Here is a 20,998-nt window from a genome sequence, read left to right as displayed (position 1 = left end):
CAAATCAAACATGTGTGAAGCTTTGATTCAAAGGAAACTAATGAGGCCCAGTGGAATGTTAGCTTAATGCTAACTAGCTTAATGCTAACTAGCTTAATGCTAACATGCTTCAAATAATAGTCAAAATAAGGACGCTTCAAGAGCACATTGCTCCGTCAAGACTAACGAACAAAACATATTGCAGGTTTGCATGTTAGTCCCCCCCCCCCCCTAGAATGTGGTGATGTCATGGTCTTGTCCCCTGCAGGACGTCCCACAGGACGAGCAGCTGGACCCGACGGAGACGAGGCAGGACAGACACACCGAGCCCCCCCCACCTGCTGAAAACAAACCCAGCGTGGCGTCTCTGCCGCTCCCCCCCCATGACCCGGACACCCCCATCGGTGAGGAAACACCAGAGCTTAGAACTTGTCTCTGAGACGGAGGAGCTCACGTCTCTGTCTGTCCACAGGTGTCGAACACGTGAAAACGGGTTTTTACTGTCGAGTCTGTTTCCTGTTCTACTCCAACGAAGACATGGCCAAGAAGACGCACTGCAGCAGCCCGGCGCACTACGACAAGCTGCAGGTGAGACGCGGCTCCGCCCACATTCACACGTCACTGGGTCACGTGTGTGCTGAACGCTTTCTGCTGTGTCCTTCAGAAACATCTGGAGAAGGAACAAACCAAAGCAGAGAAGAAGAGGGCGAGGAAGACGGCGTCATGAAAACAGGAAGTTCCTCATCAGGGAGGAGCTTAACTTTTCACTTTGGTGTCGCTGAGGAAACGCTCGTCATCGAGGAGCTCGTCCAATCAGGTGATCACGAGGAGGAGGAGCCTGACGTGATGAGCTGCTGCACGCCAACAAAACGTTTCCTCTTCATCCAGCGTCGGTTTCAAACATCTGTTTCAATCAGAGGTTTCATGTGTTTTGTGCTGGAGGCTTCTGACCCGTTTTCCTTTGATCTCTCTGGAGTTTTTCTAGATCCCAATTCTTTAGTTTTAACCATCCAGGTTGTACAGTGCACGACAGGAAGAACGATCACTTAGCATAAAGCATGGAGGGGGGGGGCTGTTAGCATTGCTCCCAAACTTCCTGTATTCAGATGCAATTATTCACCGGAACTTTTTTTAATAAGTTAAACAATAACTAACGTGTGGATGGATACGCTGCTGTACTTTATCAGGAAATAGTTCCAAGTCAGTTTCACCATCAACGTTAAAACTTTTTCAATATTTAACAAGTCACAGAACAAACTTTGAATGTCGAATTTTTGTTTGTTTCTTTAATAAAATGTAACAAAGATTCCTCAAATTTAACTTGAGTTTTATTTTCTGTTGAATCTGAAACAAAAGAAAAACATGGATCCTGAATGCAGCAGCTGTGACATCATCACAATAAACAATCAACAGAAACTTGTGACGCCTCAGTTTGTTCTGAAACCAAAAGTAATCATATTGTGGGTGGAGTCGGACTGAGAGGACTCGCCCACCTGTACCCATTGGACGGTACTAACTGTCAATCAACCCCCCCAACACATCTGGTGCTTTATGGTCTGTTTGACTCTAAATGATCATAATTCACTACATGAACTTCAGCTGTTTAAAGAAGACTTGAAACTAGAGACTGAGACAGAAACTCCTGAATGTTACTGACGTTAGAAAGTGAGAAGTAGAGCCACTTTCTATAGAAACTACCAGTGGAGTCGCCCCCTGCTGGTCACTACACAGAAGACAGGTTTCCAATGATCAAACAGTCATTGATATTAGAACAAGAAATGTTATGTCAAAGTATTTTATTTAATGTCCTGTTTCAAATGTTGAAGTTTTGTTTTTTATGTCGTAACATTAAAATGTCACGTGTGATTTATATTGATGATGACACTTAAAAAATAAACAGTCACAACAAAGCAAATTAAAATAAACAAACAGCTCTCCAGAAATGTTTTTAACATTAACAATGTGAAAGCAGGAAGTAGCACCGCTGCTCATCTTCATCAGTTTCCACTGAGGCTGGTTTCAAACCCTCGGCATCTGAGCAGAAAAGCTGCTCTGGACTTCTGGGTAATGTAGTTTCACAGGGAATCCATTTAGTTTCTGTGTCCAGTGAACTGATGAATTCATCTGATGACTCAGCTCGTCCACGGATCGATTCCCGTCGTCTCCTGGAAGTTAAACACATTTCTGTTAATCTTGATCTGAACGAAGCGTCGACAGTGAAATCACAAGTTCAATAACACGTTCAATAACACGTGAATGAACTTCTGAACCGTTCACGAGGAAGTGTCATTACAACAAACTGCTGCTTTAAGGTGCGTTCAGATCTGTGGTAAAGAAGAGAACCCTGCTGGTTCCTGTTCTCAGCCTCAAGTTTGTGTGTTTTTTACTGGACTGTAGTGAAAGTGCGCCCCCTAGTGTCAAAACAAATTTGATGATATAAAACAAGACGTCATGATTGACAGCTGAGCCTGACTGAGGATTGGTCACATGGGTGTGTGGGCGAGGACTCGATTAAGACATTTCTGTGACATCAAAGCAGCGATTACTAGGGATGGGTATCGTTTGGTTTTTATCCGATACCGGTTCCTAACCGATACTTTTAAAACGATACCGGTGCCTAAACGGTGCCTGAACCGATACTTTTTTCAAAAAAGTGCACAAAACGATGCTTGACTAAGAAAGGATTTTTTTATTGCCAAATATATTAACTGTTTAAAGCAGATTATAAATATAAATAAATACAAAACCCTTTATAACTTAAAGCTATGAATAACATACGAACTGTTAACAAAAGTTTACACTATACTTAAATCAATACAAATAAATACAAAACACACACACTCTGACTCGTGACTCTGACTTCGGTGCCTGAGCCAAATGAAGACTGAGGGTCGCTTTTCCATCACTCGGAGACCCCCGTGTCTCCGCGGCTTCGGCTGCCGCAGGGGGGCTTCGGCCCCCCGCCTTCGTCCCCCTAAACTGCGGACGCTTATGTGAAACCGGTCTTCGTTCCTCCCGCCCCGAGCCTTTCCAAGCCGACCCGGAGCCGGTCCCGGAGCACCGCCACGGAGGAAATGCGCCCGGCGGGGGGGAGGGGGGGCCAGCTAGAGCCGGGGAGAGGGCTCACGAGGAGATACTCCCCCCCCACCTGCACGGGAGCCCGGACACACGCGGGAGCCCGGGGACAAGAGTCTGTCCCCGGGCTCCCGCGCCCGGCGGCCCCGCGGGAGCCCGCCGCTTCCCGTGAAGGAAGGAGCGGAAGTGTGAGGAGGCGGGAGGAGCGGAGACCTCAGTCTTCGATTGGCTCAGGCACCGAAATGAGGCACCGAAATCTCCGTTGCATTTCGGTCCGGGTAGGTACCGGTTGTATTGGAACCGGTTCCATATTGGAACCGGTTCTCGGTACCCAACCCTACCGATTACACAAAGATTCATTCTCAGATCAAAGTTGGGTTTGAATATTTGAAGAATTGAAATAAAACTGAGGTAAAGGGACTAAGTTTATATTATTCAAATGTTGCTGCTTTTCTGCTCATTTCTATCAAAAACTTTTTAGAGTTTAAACGAAGATCTGAAATAAAGAGTTTAGAATTATATCTAATTTGAATGAATACATTTCTGTAATAAATAAAGTGCTCAGTCTGTCCGTTAGGTTACTGTTAATGTGAACCTGGTATTTCCTGTAGTGCGTCAGGCTGCTGCAGTGCTGCAGTTTGGCTTCATCCTCGTCGGCGTAGATCACCTGACACAGCTGACAGGAGTAACCAACGACCGGCCGAACAAACTCTGTTCCTGCAGAGACAAAACACAACTTGGTGTCAGTGAACGCACCACAGCTGCAGCTGGTTCATCAGATGATTCATCAGGTCGAACGTTCTCTTACCAACAGGTTTGGTGGGTTTCTCAGGCTCAGCGACGCCCCCTTCTGGTGTTTGCTCCAGGTTCACTGCATGATCAGAATCCACAGGTTTCTAAAGAAATGATTTATGATAATAGAATTATAATATTCTTTACTAAGATATAACTAAACATGTTTTTGGACTCAGGGTGTTTGAAAACGACTTAGATCAATGGTTCTGTATATAAAAGATCTTTTCTTCTTCACAGCACATTCACGCAGAGCATCTTCTCTGAGGGTTCAGAGTCTGGGACACAGAACCAATCAGAACAGCTCTTCAGTGTCACCTGTTCAGTGTGGGGTTGATCTGGACTCGTCTCCGGCTCTGGAGTCGACCCAGGATTCATCACTGGTTCTTTTTCAGGAGCGTCTTTCTCCGTCGCCTCCCTTTCATTTTGTGACTTCAAAGATTCATTGTCACTCACGTTTCCTTTCAACTTCTGTTCTTCTTGACCCCCCTTTGGCAACAACTCTCTCTCTGGAGTCTTTCTAGATGCAGACTCTGCCTCAGAACCTCTCCTGGACCCGGACTCTCTCTCTGGAGTCTTTCTGAACCCCGACTCTGCCTCTGGAGTCTTTCTAGATCCCGACTCTTCCTCTTGAGTCTTTCTAGATGCAGACTCTGCCTCTGGAGTCTTTCTGGGTCCCGACTCTGGCTCTGGAGTCTTTCTAGATGCAGACTCTGTCTCAGAACCTCTCCCGGACCCGGACTCTCTCTCTGGAGTCTTCCTGGGTCCCGACTCTTCCTCTGGAGTCTTTCTAGATGCAGACTCTGCCTCTGGAGTCTTTCTGGACCCGGACTCTGCCTCTGGAGTCTTTCTGGGTCCCGACTCTTCTTCTGGAGTCTTTTTAGATGTAGACTCTGCCTCAGAACCTCTCCTGGACACGGACTCTGCCTCTGGAGTCTTTCTGGACCCGGACTCTGCCTCTGGAGTCTTTCTGGGTCCCGACTCTTCTTCTGGAGTCTTTTTAGATGTAGACTCTGCCTCAGAACCTCTCCTGGACACGGACTCTCTCTCTGGAGTCTTTCTGGACCCGGACTCTCTCTCTGGAGTCTTTCTGGGTCCTGACTCTGGCTCTGGAGTCTTTTTAGATGCAGACTCTGTCTCAGAACCTCTCCCGGACCCGGACTCTCTCTCTGGAGTCTTTCTGGACCCGGACTCTCTCTCTGGAGTCTTTCTGGGTCCTGACTCTTCCTCTGGAGTCTTTCTGGACCCGGACTCTCTCCTGCAGGCCTCTTCTCTGTCCGAGGTTCTGGATTTGCTGAGCCTGTCTCTCCTCCTGCTGCTCCGACTCTCGATCTTCTCCGTGTCCGACTCCGACTGAACGTCGTACCTGCCGGGACAGATTCAGGAGGAACGGTGACTCATCAGATTCAGACTGAACATTCCAGAATGAAATGATGAGGTCATGTGACATGTATACATTCATTCATGAGTACAAATGGTTCTGGACTAGTGAAGCTGATCGGACTCTGACCCGTTCACCAGTCGGGTGTATTTGTGGGAGATGTTGACGAAGAGTTCGGATCCGAGAAAGGTTTGACGGTTCAGCGCTCGGGCGGCGTTCAGCGCCTCGGCAGACGACGCCATCTCGATGAAACCCTGAAACAAACAAACCAGAGAAATGTTGAAGTCTCATCGAACCCAAGTCTGTGAATCATTTGTTCCGGATATTTGTTCGAACCTGTTGCTGTCGGCGAATCAGGAAGTAGCGCACCGGCGTTCCAACACCTTTGACCAGTTGGACGAACTCGGCGTCGCTGTAGAAACGCGGCGGCAGTTTTGTGAAGAAAACGACTCTGGTGGTCGAAGACTGAAAACAGAAACAAATATCAACGACGAGTCTGAGCAACAACATGAAAATAGTTTGATTCAGGATGAGACGAACCTTGGGTTCAGCTGCCGTCTCTAAAAACAAGAAAACAACACGCGTGTCATTCAAGATCCACAGGTCAGAGAAACATGTTCCAGAACTCAACTTGGTTTCAGATCATTTATCAGAACCTGAGTCAGCGGATTCTTCTTCTTCTTCCAGTTCATCCAGAGTGATGCAGTTCTCCAGGTCCACAGGGAAATCTGGTCCCTCCTGAACAACCACACAACATGAGAACAACCACACAACATGAGAACAACCACACAACATGAGAACAACCACACAACATGAGAACAACAACACAACATGAGAACAACAACACAACATGAGAACAACACAAGAACAACACAGAACATATCCCTGATCTCTGGCTTCGTGGTGCATTCAGGGACCCTCCACACATTTAGGCTAAAGACGTCTTTTCGTTCTTTCGAGCTTGTGAAATCTTGATGACCTCACAGGAGCAGATATGGAGGCATGTTTGATTACGTCTGAAGATTCATCTCCAGTTACTTCAGTTGTGTTGGATTCTGCTCTGACGCTGTTAACACCTGAGACTCCAGAAGGGTTTTCTCAAACCCACCCCCCCTCCCTCCCTCCAAGTGGTGAGGAGATAGTGACTTTTCATTTTTCAGTGAACTATCCCTTTCAGATCAATGAGACACACTGTGATTGGTGCATTGGACTCAGGTTTGATTAGAACAGGGACGAGCGTCCTACACGTTTCCTCTAATAAACCTAATGGCTGAACTTTTGTTTCTGTATAAAAACCTTTTCAGTTTCATTTCTTATTTCAGTGAATTTCCCAGAATATAATCAGCCCATCCCATAACCTGTGAACATGGAGTCCAACATGTTACCATGACAACAGTCACCACTTCCTGCATCTCAGTGAACACGTTCTTACCTCATCGTCTGCTGACTCCTCCCTTTCTCTGGTGAAGTCTTCCTCTTTCACCTTCACTTCCTCCTCCTCTTCCTCTTCCACCTTCACTTCCTCCTCCTCTTCCTCTTTCACCTTCACTTCCTCCTCCTCTTCCTCTTTCACCTTCACTTCCTCCTCCTCTTCCTCTTTCACCACATTTTCCTTCTCTGAAAACAGACATCACTTCTTAACAATTTGTCTTTTTCATTGTTTACTTTTTGTTTCAGTCTTTTCTATTTGTACCTTCTTGTGTCGAGTCAGTTCTCTCTGCTGGATGTTCATCTTCCTCCTCCTCTTCCTCCTCTTCCTCCTCCTCAGCAGTCTCCACGTCTTCATTCTCAACGTCCTCTCCGATCACCTGCATCCCCTCGATGTCGCTGTCCTCTGCAGACGACCTGCAGGTCACAGGTTGGACATGTTGCACTCTGCTGTAGTGAGTGAGGTGTTCACTGACCTGTTCAACAATCTGTAGAAATGAGACTCACTCTTCTTCTTCTTCTTCTTCTTCACTCGCTCTGGGCTCTGCAGGTTCAGGTTTGGAGTCAGAGTCTGTGAATGAACGCAGTCGTTTCATCAACAACATTCCTGCACGACGGCTTTTCACTTTTTATTCAGACCTCAGACAGTCGTTGGAACTGCAGGGTGTTAGAAGATATTTCTGATAGATATATAATATCAATGTATATACTGATGAATTATTGATTCACTGCTTCACTGAGTCTAAAACTCAAGTTTGAACTGACGAATACAAACAGCTCGTCTTGTTTCTGAAGCTGAAACAATGAAATCACTGAAGTTTCACTGCGATCAAATGAGATTAATTCTATAAATAAGAAAACAGAAGAATGAAAAACAATCCAGCATCAATATAAATAGATGTAAAAAGACTTCTGCAACATCACAGAGAATTCAATTAAAAACTGTTATGTAACCCAGACACATCCTGACACCACACACGTGATTACATGATATATTTCTTATTCTCTTACCAAGTTTCTCACTTTCTTCTGGTTCCTCTGTCTTTTTTCTGGATTCATTCTGTCCAGAAGATCTGCTGCTGGTCTTTTCTCTGGATCTGGATCTCTTCTCTGTGGATTTATCTCTGGATCTGGATCGAGACCTGGACTTCTTACCCCTGTTGGACTCATCCCTGGACCTGGAGCTCTTTGCTCTGGACTCATCTCTGGACTCATCTCTGGATCTTTCTCTGGATCTGGGTCTTTTGCTCTGGTTTCCTGACTCCTCCTCCTGCGCTCGGCTTTGACTCCTCCCCCTCTTGGTCGAAGGCGTTTCCTCCTCGTACCTCGTGGCAGAAGCAACCCGCCTGAAGGAGAGAAACAGGGTCAGCTGATTGGTGGATTCTCAGCTGGCGAGTCACCGGCTGCTCGACTCACATCAGGCTCCTGTATTCTCCGGAGAGGGAAACTTGGACGCGGTCGCTGTTGATCCTCAGCGTTTTGGCAGAATAATAATCAACCAGCTTCTGAGCGTCAGGAACATTTTTCATCTCCACAAACGCCTGAAAAATAAAAACCGCACATGATCCATTCTGTCCTGGACGGAGGAAACTTGAACCTTCTCTGGAAAGTTTTACACATTCGCTCCATCTTCAACTAAGAGCTCAAACCCTGAGGCACTTCCTCGACTACGCCAAACGGACTTGTCTTTTCAGGCTGATTTAAGCTCTAACATCTCTGGAGCTGGACTGAGATGATGAACCTCTGAAGGATCCCACTCAGAGTCCCAGGATGTGACCTCACCACAGACGGCAGGAACAGGGTGTAGAGCGGCAGGCCGAAGCGTTTCACGATGCTGATCAGATCCGATCGGCCTTCTTCTCCTGATGGAGCCGGAGTGAAGCTCACGACCCGAGAACTCTGCAGAAGAACATGAACACCACAATGAGCAGAGTCCACACTCGACTCTGAATCCAACCTGAAGCTAATGCAGTTTCATCCCCAGATTCATAAAGGCTCCCTGTGACCTTGTGACCTTATGATCACGTGATATCACGGCCATAAGAATGTGACAGCAGCTCGATCTGAATCTCCTCCATGTTCATTGAGCCAGTCTTCTGCATTATTGCCACCTGGTGGACAGTAGTGGAACAGCTCAAAAGTTCAGGACTTTCTGTTGGAAACGCAGCAGCTGACTCAGACATTTGAAATATAAAAATAAATATATCATATAAATCCCCTTTTCTTCAGAGCAGGTCTGAAACCAGCTTTTCTCTCGGTCCGATCCTCTCCGCTCCTCGACTGAACCCTGAGCGTCTGAAGGTCCCGAGGCCGGACGGGTCTGTACCTGCTGGAAGCTGAAGGTGCTGGAGATGCTGAGCTCCACCTGCTCTCCGTTCACAGTTGGAGGACAGTTGATGTGGAATTTCACCAAATCCTTCGCCTGGTCGACGGAGCCCAGCTCCACAAACGCCTGCAGGGTTTCAGAAAGGAGATAAACAAGAGTTCACAGCAGGAACATGTTGAATGTGAATAATCCCGTGGACTCACTAGAGACGGGAACATCAGGATCTTCACGATCTCTCCAAACGGTTGAGTCAGGTTCCTCAGATACGTCTCGTCCACAGACTGAGCTGGAAACTTCACACACACCACTTTGCTCTTGTCTGACGTCTGAGGAGCAACAGGTAGTTTATTGTTCAGATCTTCATGAAGCAGCTGAATCAAACGTCATGATTCCACTGAGAGCTTTTACCTTCTTAGTCCCCTGGAGATTCCCCTGGGACTCTGTGGAAACACAGGGAGGAAAACACATGTTCATGCAGTGATACGATCACAACAATGGGAACAACACTAGAGACACAAAAAGATCTGTTTACTTTGGCTCTCATTGGCCGACTGAGGCGGTCGGGTGGGCGTGTCTTCATCCTTACTCTTCTCTGATTGGTTGTCAGCCCTTAGATGACAGAAAGATTCTTTGACAGGAAGTGACACACAAACATCAGCAGCTCAGTTAAATCAGGAGGAGGAGAGGGGGGGGCGGGGGGGGACCAGGAACCAGTAAGAGCTGATGGTTCAGATGAGGTCACATGTTGAGCACTGACCTGCTGAGCGTCTCCAGCCGACAGTCCCAGCGAGGACACCTGAGGACACGTGAGAGGACACTTGAGTTAGAGGACACTTGAGTTAGAGGACACTTGAGTTAGAGGACACCTGAGGACACGTGAGGACACTTGAGTTAGAGGACACTTGAGTTAGAGGTCAGGTGAGGACACGTCAGAGGACACATGAGGACACTTGAGTTAGAGGAAACTTGAGTTAGAGGACACTTGAGTTAGAGGACACTTGAGTTAGAGGTCAGGTGAGGACACGTCAGAGGACACATGAGGACACTTGAGTTAGAGGACACTTGAGGACACGTGAGGACACGTGAGGACACTTGAGGACACGTGAGGACACGTGAGGACACATGAGGACACGTGAGGACACGTGAGGACACTTGAGTTAGAGGACACTTGAGTTAGAGGATACTTGAGTTAGAGGTCAGGTGAGGACACGTCAGAGGACACATGAGGACACTTGAGTTAGAGGACACTTGAGGACACGTGAGAGGACACTTGAGGACACGTGAGGACACATGAGGACACTTGAGGACACGTGAGGACACGTGAGGACACTTGAGGACACGTGAGGACACGTGAAGACACGTGAGGACACGTGAGGACACGTGAGGACACTTGAGGACACTTGAGTTAGACGACACTTGAGTTAGAGGTCACGTGAGGACACGTGAGAGGACACACGAGGACACTTGAGTTAGAGGACACATGAGGACACGTGAGGACGAGCAGCAGCTGATCAGACGAGTGGGAGGTACTGACCGCTGCAGCAGGACCAGCTGTCCGTCTGCGTGGCCCGAGCCGTGGACGTGTTTGGTCCAAACCTGAAACACAACCAGAGATCTGCTGAATCATCACAGCAGGAGACCTCAGGGGGGGGGGGGGGGTGGGGTGGGGGGGTACTTACCCTCTCCGACAGCACAGTGATGTCACACAGAGAGCACGAGTACGGGAACGCCGCTGGCAGCTTGCCGTGGAAGTCCAGAGCTTCTGTCGTGGTCGGCAAGGAGACGATGGAAGAGCCTTCGCCCTCGGGGGGGCGGCGCCCCTGAGCTTCAGGGGGCGGAGCTGACCTGTAACCTGATCCTGACTCAGAGACACGGGAAGGACAAGTCCAGTTGTTTGGTGCAGCCGACCTGACCGAGGGGCGGTCCCGTGAGGCTCTGCCTGTCTGTCCCGGTCGGGGGGGGGGGAGGTCCACCACGCAGCTGGAGGGCGAGGACGAGAAGGACGGGGGGGCGGCTCTGCCTGTCTGTCCCGGTCGGGGGGGGGGGAGGTCCACCACGCAGCTGGAGGGCGAGGACGAGAAGGACGGGGGGGCGGCTCTGAGCGAGCTGCTGCTTCTGGGATTGCCCCAGTGGTCCTGGACCTTCTGAGACGGAGGAGGAGCCAGCGGGTACCGGATCGGTGGACTGCGGCGCTGATCCCAGTCTCTGGAGGAGGAGCTGGGAGGGCGAGAGGAGGAAGAGGAGGAGCTGGGAGGACGAGAGGAGGAGGAGGAAGGAGCGTTGGTGGGGAACGGTTTGACGCTCGCTCTCTTTCCTTTCAGCTGATTGAGGACATGAGGCAGGGACTCCACCGTCAGGACGTCCTCCGGCAGCTCAGCCAGCAGAGACAAGTCCCCGGGTTCCAGACCACAGCTACTCAGGATGCTGAGAGCGCCGTCCCAGTGGGCGGAGCCTCGGGACGAGGACGAGGGCGGGAAGGACGGAGAGAGAGACGCCTGCGGCGGCCGGTAGCCGTGCTGGTCCTGAGCCGCGTGACGGCGATCTGAAGAGTAGGCATCAGGATCCGGTCTGTGGTCCGAGTCAGGTGGTCTGTAGTTCTGAGACATGATGGACCAAGTGTTCCTGCAGACAGAAGGTGTAAACGACTCAGAGACACATGGAGGCTGAGGTCTGTCCTCTGGACGACACGTCTGTGATTCTCTACGAGGACACGTCTGTGATTCTCTACGAGGACACGTCTGTGATTCTACACGAGGACACGTCTGTGATTCTACACGAGGACACGTCTGTGATTCTACACGAGGACACGTCTGTGATTCTACACGAGGACACGTCTGTGATTCTCTACGAGGACACGTCTGTGATTCTACACGAGGACACGTCTGTGATTCTCTACGAGGACACGTCTGTGATTCTCTACGAGGACACGTCTGTGATTCTCCACGAGGACACGTCTGTGATTCTCCACGAGGACACGTCTGTGATTCTCTACTAGGACACGTCTGTGATTCTACACGAGGACACGTCTGTGATTCTACACGAGGACACGTCTGTGATTCTCTACAAGGACACGTCTGTGATTCTCTACGAGGACACGTCTGTGATTCTCTACGAGGACACGTCTGTGATTCTCCACGAGGACACGTCTGTGATTCTACACGTCTGTGATTCTCCACGAGGACACGTCTGTGATTCTACACGAGGACACGTCTGTGATTCTACACGAGGACACTTCTGTGATTCTACACGAGGACACGTCTGTGATTCTACACAAGGACACGTCTGTGATTCTCCACGAGGACACGTCTGTGATTCTACACGAGGACACGTCTGTGATTCTACACGAGGACACGTCTGTGATTCTACACGAGGACACGTCAGTGATTCTCTACTAGGACACGTCTGTGATTCTACACGAGGACACGTCTGTGATTCTCTGCGAGGACACGTCTGTGATTCTACACGAGGACACGTCTGTGATTCTACACGAGGACACGTCTGTGATTCTACACGAGGACACGTCAGTGATTCTCTACTAGGACACGTCTGTGATTCTACACGAGGACACGTCTGTGATTCTCTGCGAGGACACGTCTGTGATTCTACACGAGGACACGTCTGTGATTCTACACGAGGACACGTCTGTGATTCTACACGAGGACACGTCTGTGATTCTACACGAGGACACGTCAGTGATTCTCTACTAGGACACGTCTGTGATTCTACACGAGGACACGTCTGTGATTCTACACGAGGACACGTCTGTGATTCTACACGAGGACACGTCTGTGATTCTACACGAGGACACGTCTGTGATTCTACACGAGGACACGTCTGTGATTCTCCACGAGGACACGTCTGTGATTCTACACGAGGACACGTCTGTGATTCTACAGGAGGACACGTCTGTGATTCTACACTAGGACAAGTTAAATTCTTTCTACAGATTCAACTATTTCATTATTCTATGAAAAATAACAATCACAATATTATTTTCATCAATTAACAGCAGATTAATATCGATATGATGCAGAAGAATTTAATCTTTAAGAAATTATAATTAAGTGACATTATTTGAGATAATGAAATACTGATGTTTTTATTATCCTGATACAATTTTTGTCCATTTTGTCCCCAAAATGTATCTTTAACAAATGTGATAACTATTGTTTGTAAATCTTATATTTAATCTTTGGAGTTGGGAGACTGATGAACAGAAGAAGACATTTACAAACAAGATATGAATGTTCATCGATTATCGACAATTATGAATCATTAGCTGTAACATTGATTCATAAACTATGAGCTGGAATCAAACCTGACAGATTTCTTCTTCGTCAGTTATTTGAAGCAACAACACAAACGATGACTCAGCGGATCCTTCAACTCCAGCGAACACGTGATCGATCCGGATTCGATCATCGATTATTCTTCAGACTCGTTGATCGAACGAGGAGAAACAAACTGAATCGACTCAACGATGATTCCACCGCTAGCAGCCTTAGCTTAGCGAGCTAACAGCTAGCGAGCGGCTAACAGCGGACAGAGACACGTCATCAGCAGCGGACTCACCTCAGAGCCAAGACTGACGTCACACGAGCGACACCACCACAACAAAAACGTTCACGAAACAAAAAACGAGATTTTTTAACGAAGCGAGAAATAAAAAGTCAATAGGAAGAAATCTTCAGTTTCTTCTTCGTGTGTTTGCTGAGCAGAGCCCTGTTGCTGCACCGCCCCCAGCGGCCACGGGAAGCACAGCAGCCTGCAGGAGCAGTGCCATAACCTAGAGCTCTTATTCAATATGAAAACATTTCTTCTTTTAATGCCAATAAAGTAAAGCTCTTTGAACTGCAAAGGATTTGTTTGAAAGGTGCTGTATAAATAATGATTGATTTGATATTGAAATAATATTATTATATATATCTTTATATAATATAATATAAAAATGTAATAATAGACATGATGAAGATCAGCTGATCAGCTGTGATTGGCAGCTCTTCATCAGCAGTGTTGATGATTGACAGATGGATTTTAATTCACGAGGTCCATCATCTCTAAAATTATAAACTTTCTCTTGGATTCTATAAACAGAATCTTATAATGGTGCAATCAGAAACCTTAAACTTTTACATACAGTCATAATATATTCATATAAAACCTAATCATCTGATTTTAAAGATTTGAACCAAGAATTGAATTTCTCATGTTTTTCTTAAACACTAGGTGGCGCTGCAGGACTATTTCTGAAGACAAGTAACTCGGTGTAACCAGATTCTTTTAACCCTAACGCTAACCCAACTCTACTGTAACAAGTCCTCTTCCCTTTGTCTGCCTGGAGAATAATAAGTCATCATACTGGAACCTGTAATATAATATCATATCATACCATATCATAACTATATTTTCAACTTGTAGCTAAAAGAAAAACTATTAAAAAAAATAAGTACAAATAATTTCCAGTGAGAAAACAAATAAGATGATATATAATACAAAATATAAAATGTTATATATATTTATATATCTTTAACGTTTCGTTTGATAAACCAAACACAAGCTGTTTAGAATAGAGCAGATACAGATCTGTGATAATAAAACTCAGCAGGACAATCAGAGTCCAGCAGGTGGCGCTGCAGCCACACGTTAAACACGGGCACGCTTCAGCTCAACTGTCGAAACTAACATAACAAACATATCTGATGATCGCTGGAACATTATGAAGTGAAATATCTTATTTACAAATTTATCGAGCTCAACAGACAAATGACAAAATACAGGAAGATTTATGAGAAATAATTTCAGTTGGATTTAGCAGAGAAAATCATATTAGAGTTGAAGAGTTTAATCTGTCGCTTGAATAAAATAAGAACATTCTACAAATATGACAGAACCAGTTCAATGAGAACAAGCTGGACAATCCTCAAATAATCATTAAATCATTCAATTAATAATCATACAAATAATGATATATATCATAGTTATAAATATTATTTATGTAGCAGATGTAGCTCAAAGTATTTCACAAATTAAAAAATTATAAATACAAGTTTATAAATTACACAAATAAAAAAGGACAAGGAATATATAAATATATTAATGAATTAATTGATGTTAATGATATAAACCAAATTGTTTAAAAGCAAATTAATCTTAAGAAGTAGATAAAAAAAAAAATATATATATTATCAGTAAACAGGAAAATAAAAATACAGTATGAATGAATTTAGATAGGGATGAATAAATAAAGATAAAAACAAGATGTACAACAATGTAAACTGAATAAATACAGTGTAACAGGACAAACCATCAAAAATAAGATATAGATAAACAGTCAAACTGAATTATTGAATCCAGTTTGTGTGATTGTCGAACACATTTAGAACATTAAGAACATTAAGAACAAATGGAACATCAATCAAATCAATACAAATTTAATTGTATTGCCCGTATTCACAAATCACAATTTGTCTCATAGGGCTTGAACACGGTGAGACATCCTGTCCCCTTGTAGAGAATATATAGAACATTTGGAACATATAGAACATTTGGAACATATAGAACATTTGGAACATATAGAACATTTGGAACATATAGAACATTTGGAACATATAGAATTCTGACATACATGATCAGTAAACACACGTGTTGAACATGAATCTGTTTCTTCATGTGTGGAATGAAAACACTCGATCTTCATCAGAGATGATTTCAAACTGTCGATGTTGATGAATTAACGTTTTACATCAAACTCTGTTGTCGACATCATTCAAACAATTTCACAATTTTGAAATACTTAGGAATCTTTGAATCTTAAACAAACGGAACATTATGTACGATTTTTCATAGATTTAAGATCAGCTCCTGATGTTTTCATGTTCCGCTACAGAACCTGATTTTTATTGAACTTGTCAGTTTTCTGCTTTTCTTGACATTTTTCGACCAGTTTTATTTAAATGTAAATATTGAGCTTGGTGCCTTTTTTCCTTGATGATTGTGTGCTTGAATTTTATGTTACGTTCTATTCTCTTTTATTCATCTTTAAAATGTAAAAATTAATTTAAGTGACTTCATTTTCATGGGTATAAATAAAGCCATTCTTCTTAATTCTGAAGTTGAACTATTTCTTCTTTTGTTTGGTTATTAACAGCAGGTTTCAGCAGATTTGTGTTTAATTCATAAGTTTTACTGAAGTGACGGAGAAAACGTCCAATGAGCCGAACAAGTAAAAGAAAAGAAGAAGAAAAGATTGTGCGAGAGGACGGAGGACGTTGAGACAAACGTTCAGATTCGTCTGAAAACGTTTCACAAACTCGTCTTTCAGGTGATGAAAGAACTTTGTGTCTTTGATCAGCTGATGAGTCCTGAGGGGATAATTAAGACTCACTTCTCTGGAGCTCTTCTTCTGCAGTTTTTTAAAAATCAGACTTTTAAACTTTATTCAAACATCTCACTTCTCAAAGTGATTGTTACAGATGTTTTCACACATGAACTCTGGACATGTTGTGTAGTTGGTGTTTGTGTAGCAGCAGCAGGTTGTCGTGTCCGACTCGTTCAATCAGGAACATGTGGGAACATCCAGGTGAGGGGCGGAGCCTGTAGAGCAGCAGGAGGCGGGACATGACGTCTAAACTCTGCTGTGGACAGATCAGTGTTGTTGTTTCCAGCTCCTCCCACACCGGCCTCAGCACCAGAAGATCTGGAATCTCCTCGTGTTTCCAAGTGGACGTCTTCGTCTTCTACGTGTCCGGCTCCTCTTCTTCACCAACATGTCCAGAGCCACTGACTCCATCCTCCTCCTCCTCCTCCTCCTCCTCCTCCTCCTCCTCCTCCTCCTCCTCCTCCTCCTGCTCCCTCTTCCTCCTCCTCCTCCTCCTCCTCCTCCTGCTCCCTCTTCCTCCTCCTCCTCCTCCTCCTCCTCCTGCTCCCTCTTCCTCCTGCTCCTGCTCCCTCCTCCTCCTCCTCCTCGTCCCCCTCGTCCCCCCTTCCTCCTCCTCCTCCTCCTCCTCCTCCTCCTCCTCCTCCTCCTGCTCCTCCTCCTCCTGCTCCCTCTTCCTCCTGCTCCTGCTCCCTCCTCGTCCACCTCGCCCCCCCTTCCTCCTCCTCCTCCTCCTGCTCCTGCTCCCTCCTCGTCCCCTCCTCCTCCTCCTCCTCCTCCTGCTCCCTCCTCGTCCTCGTCCTCCTGCTCCTGCTCCCTCCTCGTCCCCTCGTCCTCCTCGTCCTCCTCCTCCTCGTCCTCCTCCCCCTCTTTCTCCTGCTCCTGCTCCCTCCTCGTCTTCCTCCTCCTGCTCCTGCTCCCTCCTCGTCCCCTCTTCTTCCTCCTCCTCCTCCTCCTCCTCCTCCTCCTGCTCCTGCTCCCTCCTCGTCCCCCTTCCTCCTCGTCCCCTCTTCCTCCTCCTCCTCCTCCTCCTCCTCCTCCCCCCCCTTGTTTCTGCTCCATTTCCCTCCTCTCAGTGTGTTTGTGGATCTTCAGGAACATTAAAGTTTAAGTGAAGTGTTTTGTCGGAGCTGCAGTTTGTTTTGTCGTTAACGAGCTTCTGAACCAAACACGCTAAGTGACATTAAAGTAAAAGATTCATCAGCGGAGTTGATTCATATTCATGTAACATTTTCTCACAACAACTGGAGCTAAAGTGGTTCCTGACCCTGAACCTTCACGTGTTCACTGATCTACGACATGTGGTGAGAATCCGTGATGAAGAACATGACACACGAACTCAACCCAGCTGTTTTCACATCTGTTGTTTCTGTTGACGGAGCGGTGGTAGAGCGGTTAACCGGTTCTGACTCGAGCCCCACACTCACACATTTCAAGTTCTAACGCTAATCACCGTTGCTATGGTTACGCCTTTTGCAAACGATGACGCAGACGCCCATGTCCTCTTCCTGATTGGTTCTTGAACGGTCATGTTTCCTCAGGAGGAGGTGGAGACCAAACATGGAGATAAAACACGTTGAACTGATTTGACTCTTTCTGTTTGTTTGCTGATATTGAAACGTTTATAATTTATATTTTATAAAACTTAAACATTCATGTTCATATTTGACATTAATGATTTGATTTGTGATTAATTGTTTGAATTATTTTATTAAAATCTGTAAATGATCAAACCTCAGCTACACGTCTTTGTGGTTTTAACTCTGAATCTTCATCAGTATTAGAAATGTTTTCTGCGAGTTGTTTGAAACATGAAGACGACGTTGAGTCAGATTCGTTAATTCATTGAAATGTCCCGAGCGCCTTGTAGCTCCAGAACGTCTTCAACGTCTCTACTGGTCGTATGAAACAGAAACGCTTGGGTGATTAAACGTCTCGGAGGAGGACGAGGAAGACACCAGGAGGACCAGGAGGACCAGGAGGACCAGGAGGAGGGAGAGGAGAAGGACGAGAAGGACCAGGAGGACGAGGAGACCAGGTGATTAAACGTCATCTGGTCCTCCTGGTGTCCTCCTGGTCCTCCTGGTCCTCCTTGTCCTCCTCCTGGTCCTCCTTGTCCTCCTTGTCCTCCTCCTGGTCCTCAGGTCCTCCTGGTCCTCCTGGTGTCCTCCTGGTGTCCTCCTGGTCCTCCTTGTCCTCCTCCTGGTCCTCCTTGTCCTCCTCCTGGTGTCCTCCTGGTCCTCCTTGTCCTCCTCCTGGTGTCCTCCTGGTCCTCCTGGTCCTCCTTGTCCTCCTCCTGGTCCTCCTTGTCCTCCTTGTCCTCCTCCTGGTCCTCAGGTCCTCCTGGTCCTCCTGGTGTCCTCCTGGTCCTCCTTGTCCTCCTCCTGGTCCTCCTTGTCCTCCTCCTGGTGTCCTCCTTGTCCTCCTTGTCCTCCTCCTGGTGTCCTCCTGGTCCTCCTGGTCCTCCTGGTCCTCCTTGTCCTTCTCCTGGTCCTCCTTGTCCTCCTGGTGTCCTCCTGGTGTCCTCCTGGTCCTCAGGTCCTCCTGGTCCTCCTGGTGTCCTCCTGGTCCTCCTGGTCCTCCTTGTCCTCCTTGTCCTCCTCCTGGTCCTCCTTGTCCTCCTCCTGGTGTCCTCCTGGTGTCCTCCTGGTGTCCTCCTGGTGTCCTCCTGGTCCTCCTGGTCCTCCTGGTCCTCCTTGTCCTTCTCCTGGTCCTCCTTGTCCTCCTGGTCCTCCTCCTGGTCCTCCTGGTTCTCCTGGTGTCCTCCTGGTGTCCTCCTGGTGTCCTCCTGGTGTCCTCCTGGTCCTCAGGTCCTCCTGGTCCTCCTTGTCCTTCTCCTGGTCCTCCTTGTCCTCCTGGTCCTCCTCCTGGTCCTCCTGGTGTCCTCCTGGTGTCCTCCTGGTCCTCAGGTCCTGTGCAGGTTGATCTGCAGCCTGATGTCTCCCAGAGGACACATTCAGTCTAATGTTTCCTCTGAATGTAGCACTGTCATTTAAATTGCTAATTATGATGGTGATGGAACAAATAAATAAAACATGACCTTAGCGTGTTTTTATCTCTCACTGTAAAAACTTGGACGATAATAAATCTGCGGCTGATGTTTTATCAGAATCTGGAAATGTCAGCGACGGTTTCAGATTCAGTTTAATGTCGTTTATTTCACTTTTACACAAATCACTCACGGATATTTTGGATTTTCATGTTCTGCTGGAATTTGAAAATATTCTCCACATATTAATCTTCACTGATTTAATTATGTTCTCAAATCATTTGTTTACTTTAAATTCATAAAGTACATTAAATTCAGCTTAAGTTACAGGTTCATCATCATCATCCTCATTATTATCATTTATATAAATATCTATTTACAATTATAACTAATCTGAAACAGAAAAACTCAATTTAGTTAGAGCTGATAAAAATAATATAATATATGAAACATCAGATACTGATGATGACCTCTCTCTGATCTGGAACATCTAAAGATAAACCAGAGGTCAGAGGTCACCAGTGACGAGTTTCATTATTACGATTATTTCAAAACGTTGAAGCCTCTTTAGTTTCACGTTATTATACAAAGTGATAAAGTTCAAAGCACGTGTGAAAGAGGAAGTCACCGTCACAGCTTCCTGTTTCTCCAGCGCTCAGCGTCTCCTCCATTTGTTTTAATCTTCAGCCACAAAGTCAAATCTGCGAGTGGCAGCGAGACGAGCTCAGCATCATCCTGTTAGCAGCGTGACGGCTCCGCCCCCGACCTGGACGCCGCCTCGTCCCCGGCGACGCCCACGCGGCCGCCCACGTCTCGGGGGAGCGAGCGGCGGTTAGCGCTCAGCGACGGAGGGTCAAACGGGATCTGAGGGAAATGATCCTTCAACACCTCCAGGAACAAACGCTCACTTTTCTTCTTCTGTGGTTTCTGATGAGACAGAAGAAAACTTTTTTGGATCAAACTTTCCCTGAAACAAAGGAAAGTGAGAGTTTGCTCGTCCATGTGGCGCCGTGATGTAATATTGATGATCCGCCTCCTCCCCCGACGACCTCCGTTTGGTCGTCTCGTGTTTTATTGGTTATTCATGAAGCTCTGGATCCCTCTCCTCCCTCAGATCCCATAATGCATCTGTAATGTTCTGTCAGGTGATGCATGATGGGAGAGGTGATGATGGAGTGAAGCTCCTGGAGGGACGATGGAGGAGGAGCCCAGCGTGTCCCCCTGAGGAGACGCTCTCTGTCTCCGTGTCTCCGTCTTTTCTGTCTTCAACAAATAAATCGTCCAGAGTGAAGCCTCCTTGTTTGTTCCCTTCAGCAGCTTTGTTGTTCCTGCACGTTAGCGACACCTGGTGGTTGTTCGTACGTCTCGAGCTCGTGGACACCTGGAGGGTCAGAGGTCAAAGGTCACAGTGACTTCTGAGAGTCTGTTAATAAAATTGTGTGTCGACTGAAACTTGTTGGTTTGATTTAACAAACCACAACTTGTGTGTCGTGATGGAATCAGACGTGTGTGTGATTTCTCACGAGGATCAGATCTGAACTTTATCAATCTTCATGTTTCAGTTTCTGTGAATTTACCTTTATGCGTTTATATGAATATGAACAAGGCTCCTCCTTCATCCTGCTCTTCTCTGTTCCTGTGGTTTTCTTATTT

General features: G+C 46.5%; 2 protein-coding genes across 2 annotated transcripts in view; one reads left to right on the top strand and one right to left on the bottom strand.

Moving 5' to 3' along the window:
* Window positions 1-1,908, top strand: part of matr3l1.2 (matrin 3-like 1.2) — a 14,364-nt gene extending 12,456 nt beyond the window's left edge. Inside the window, 3 exon segments of the mRNA XM_061079000.1 lie at window positions 248-383; window positions 452-567; window positions 644-1,908. Coding sequence (XP_060934983.1) covers window positions 248-383; window positions 452-567; window positions 644-706 — 315 coding nt within the window. The 3' untranslated portion in view covers window positions 707-1,908.
* On the bottom strand, window positions 1,253-13,687 carry matr3l1.1 (matrin 3-like 1.1). The gene is made up of 22 exons (XM_061079234.1): window positions 13,554-13,687; window positions 10,661-11,603; window positions 10,516-10,577; window positions 9,739-9,777; window positions 9,514-9,590; window positions 9,390-9,421; window positions 9,185-9,307; window positions 8,982-9,107; window positions 8,438-8,554; window positions 8,072-8,196; window positions 7,667-8,001; window positions 7,163-7,226; window positions 6,921-7,072; window positions 6,660-6,844; window positions 5,884-5,965; window positions 5,768-5,787; window positions 5,564-5,692; window positions 5,357-5,481; window positions 4,165-5,212; window positions 3,863-3,950; window positions 3,650-3,771; window positions 1,253-2,144 (listed from the first exon to the last, which is right to left on the bottom strand). Exons 2-22 carry the CDS (start codon window positions 11,585-11,587, stop codon window positions 2,112-2,114), a joined length of 4,011 nt encoding a protein of 1,336 aa, XP_060935217.1. The 5' UTR covers window positions 11,588-11,603; window positions 13,554-13,687; the 3' UTR covers window positions 1,253-2,111.
* Window positions 13,688-20,998: the final 7,311 nt, after the last annotated feature.

This window comes from Limanda limanda, chromosome 10, assembly GCF_963576545.1.
Source record: "Limanda limanda chromosome 10, fLimLim1.1, whole genome shotgun sequence".
In the NCBI taxonomy this organism is placed as follows: Eukaryota; Metazoa; Chordata; class Actinopteri; order Pleuronectiformes; family Pleuronectidae; genus Limanda; species Limanda limanda.
This window is presented reverse-complemented; position numbering and strand designations above follow the sequence as displayed.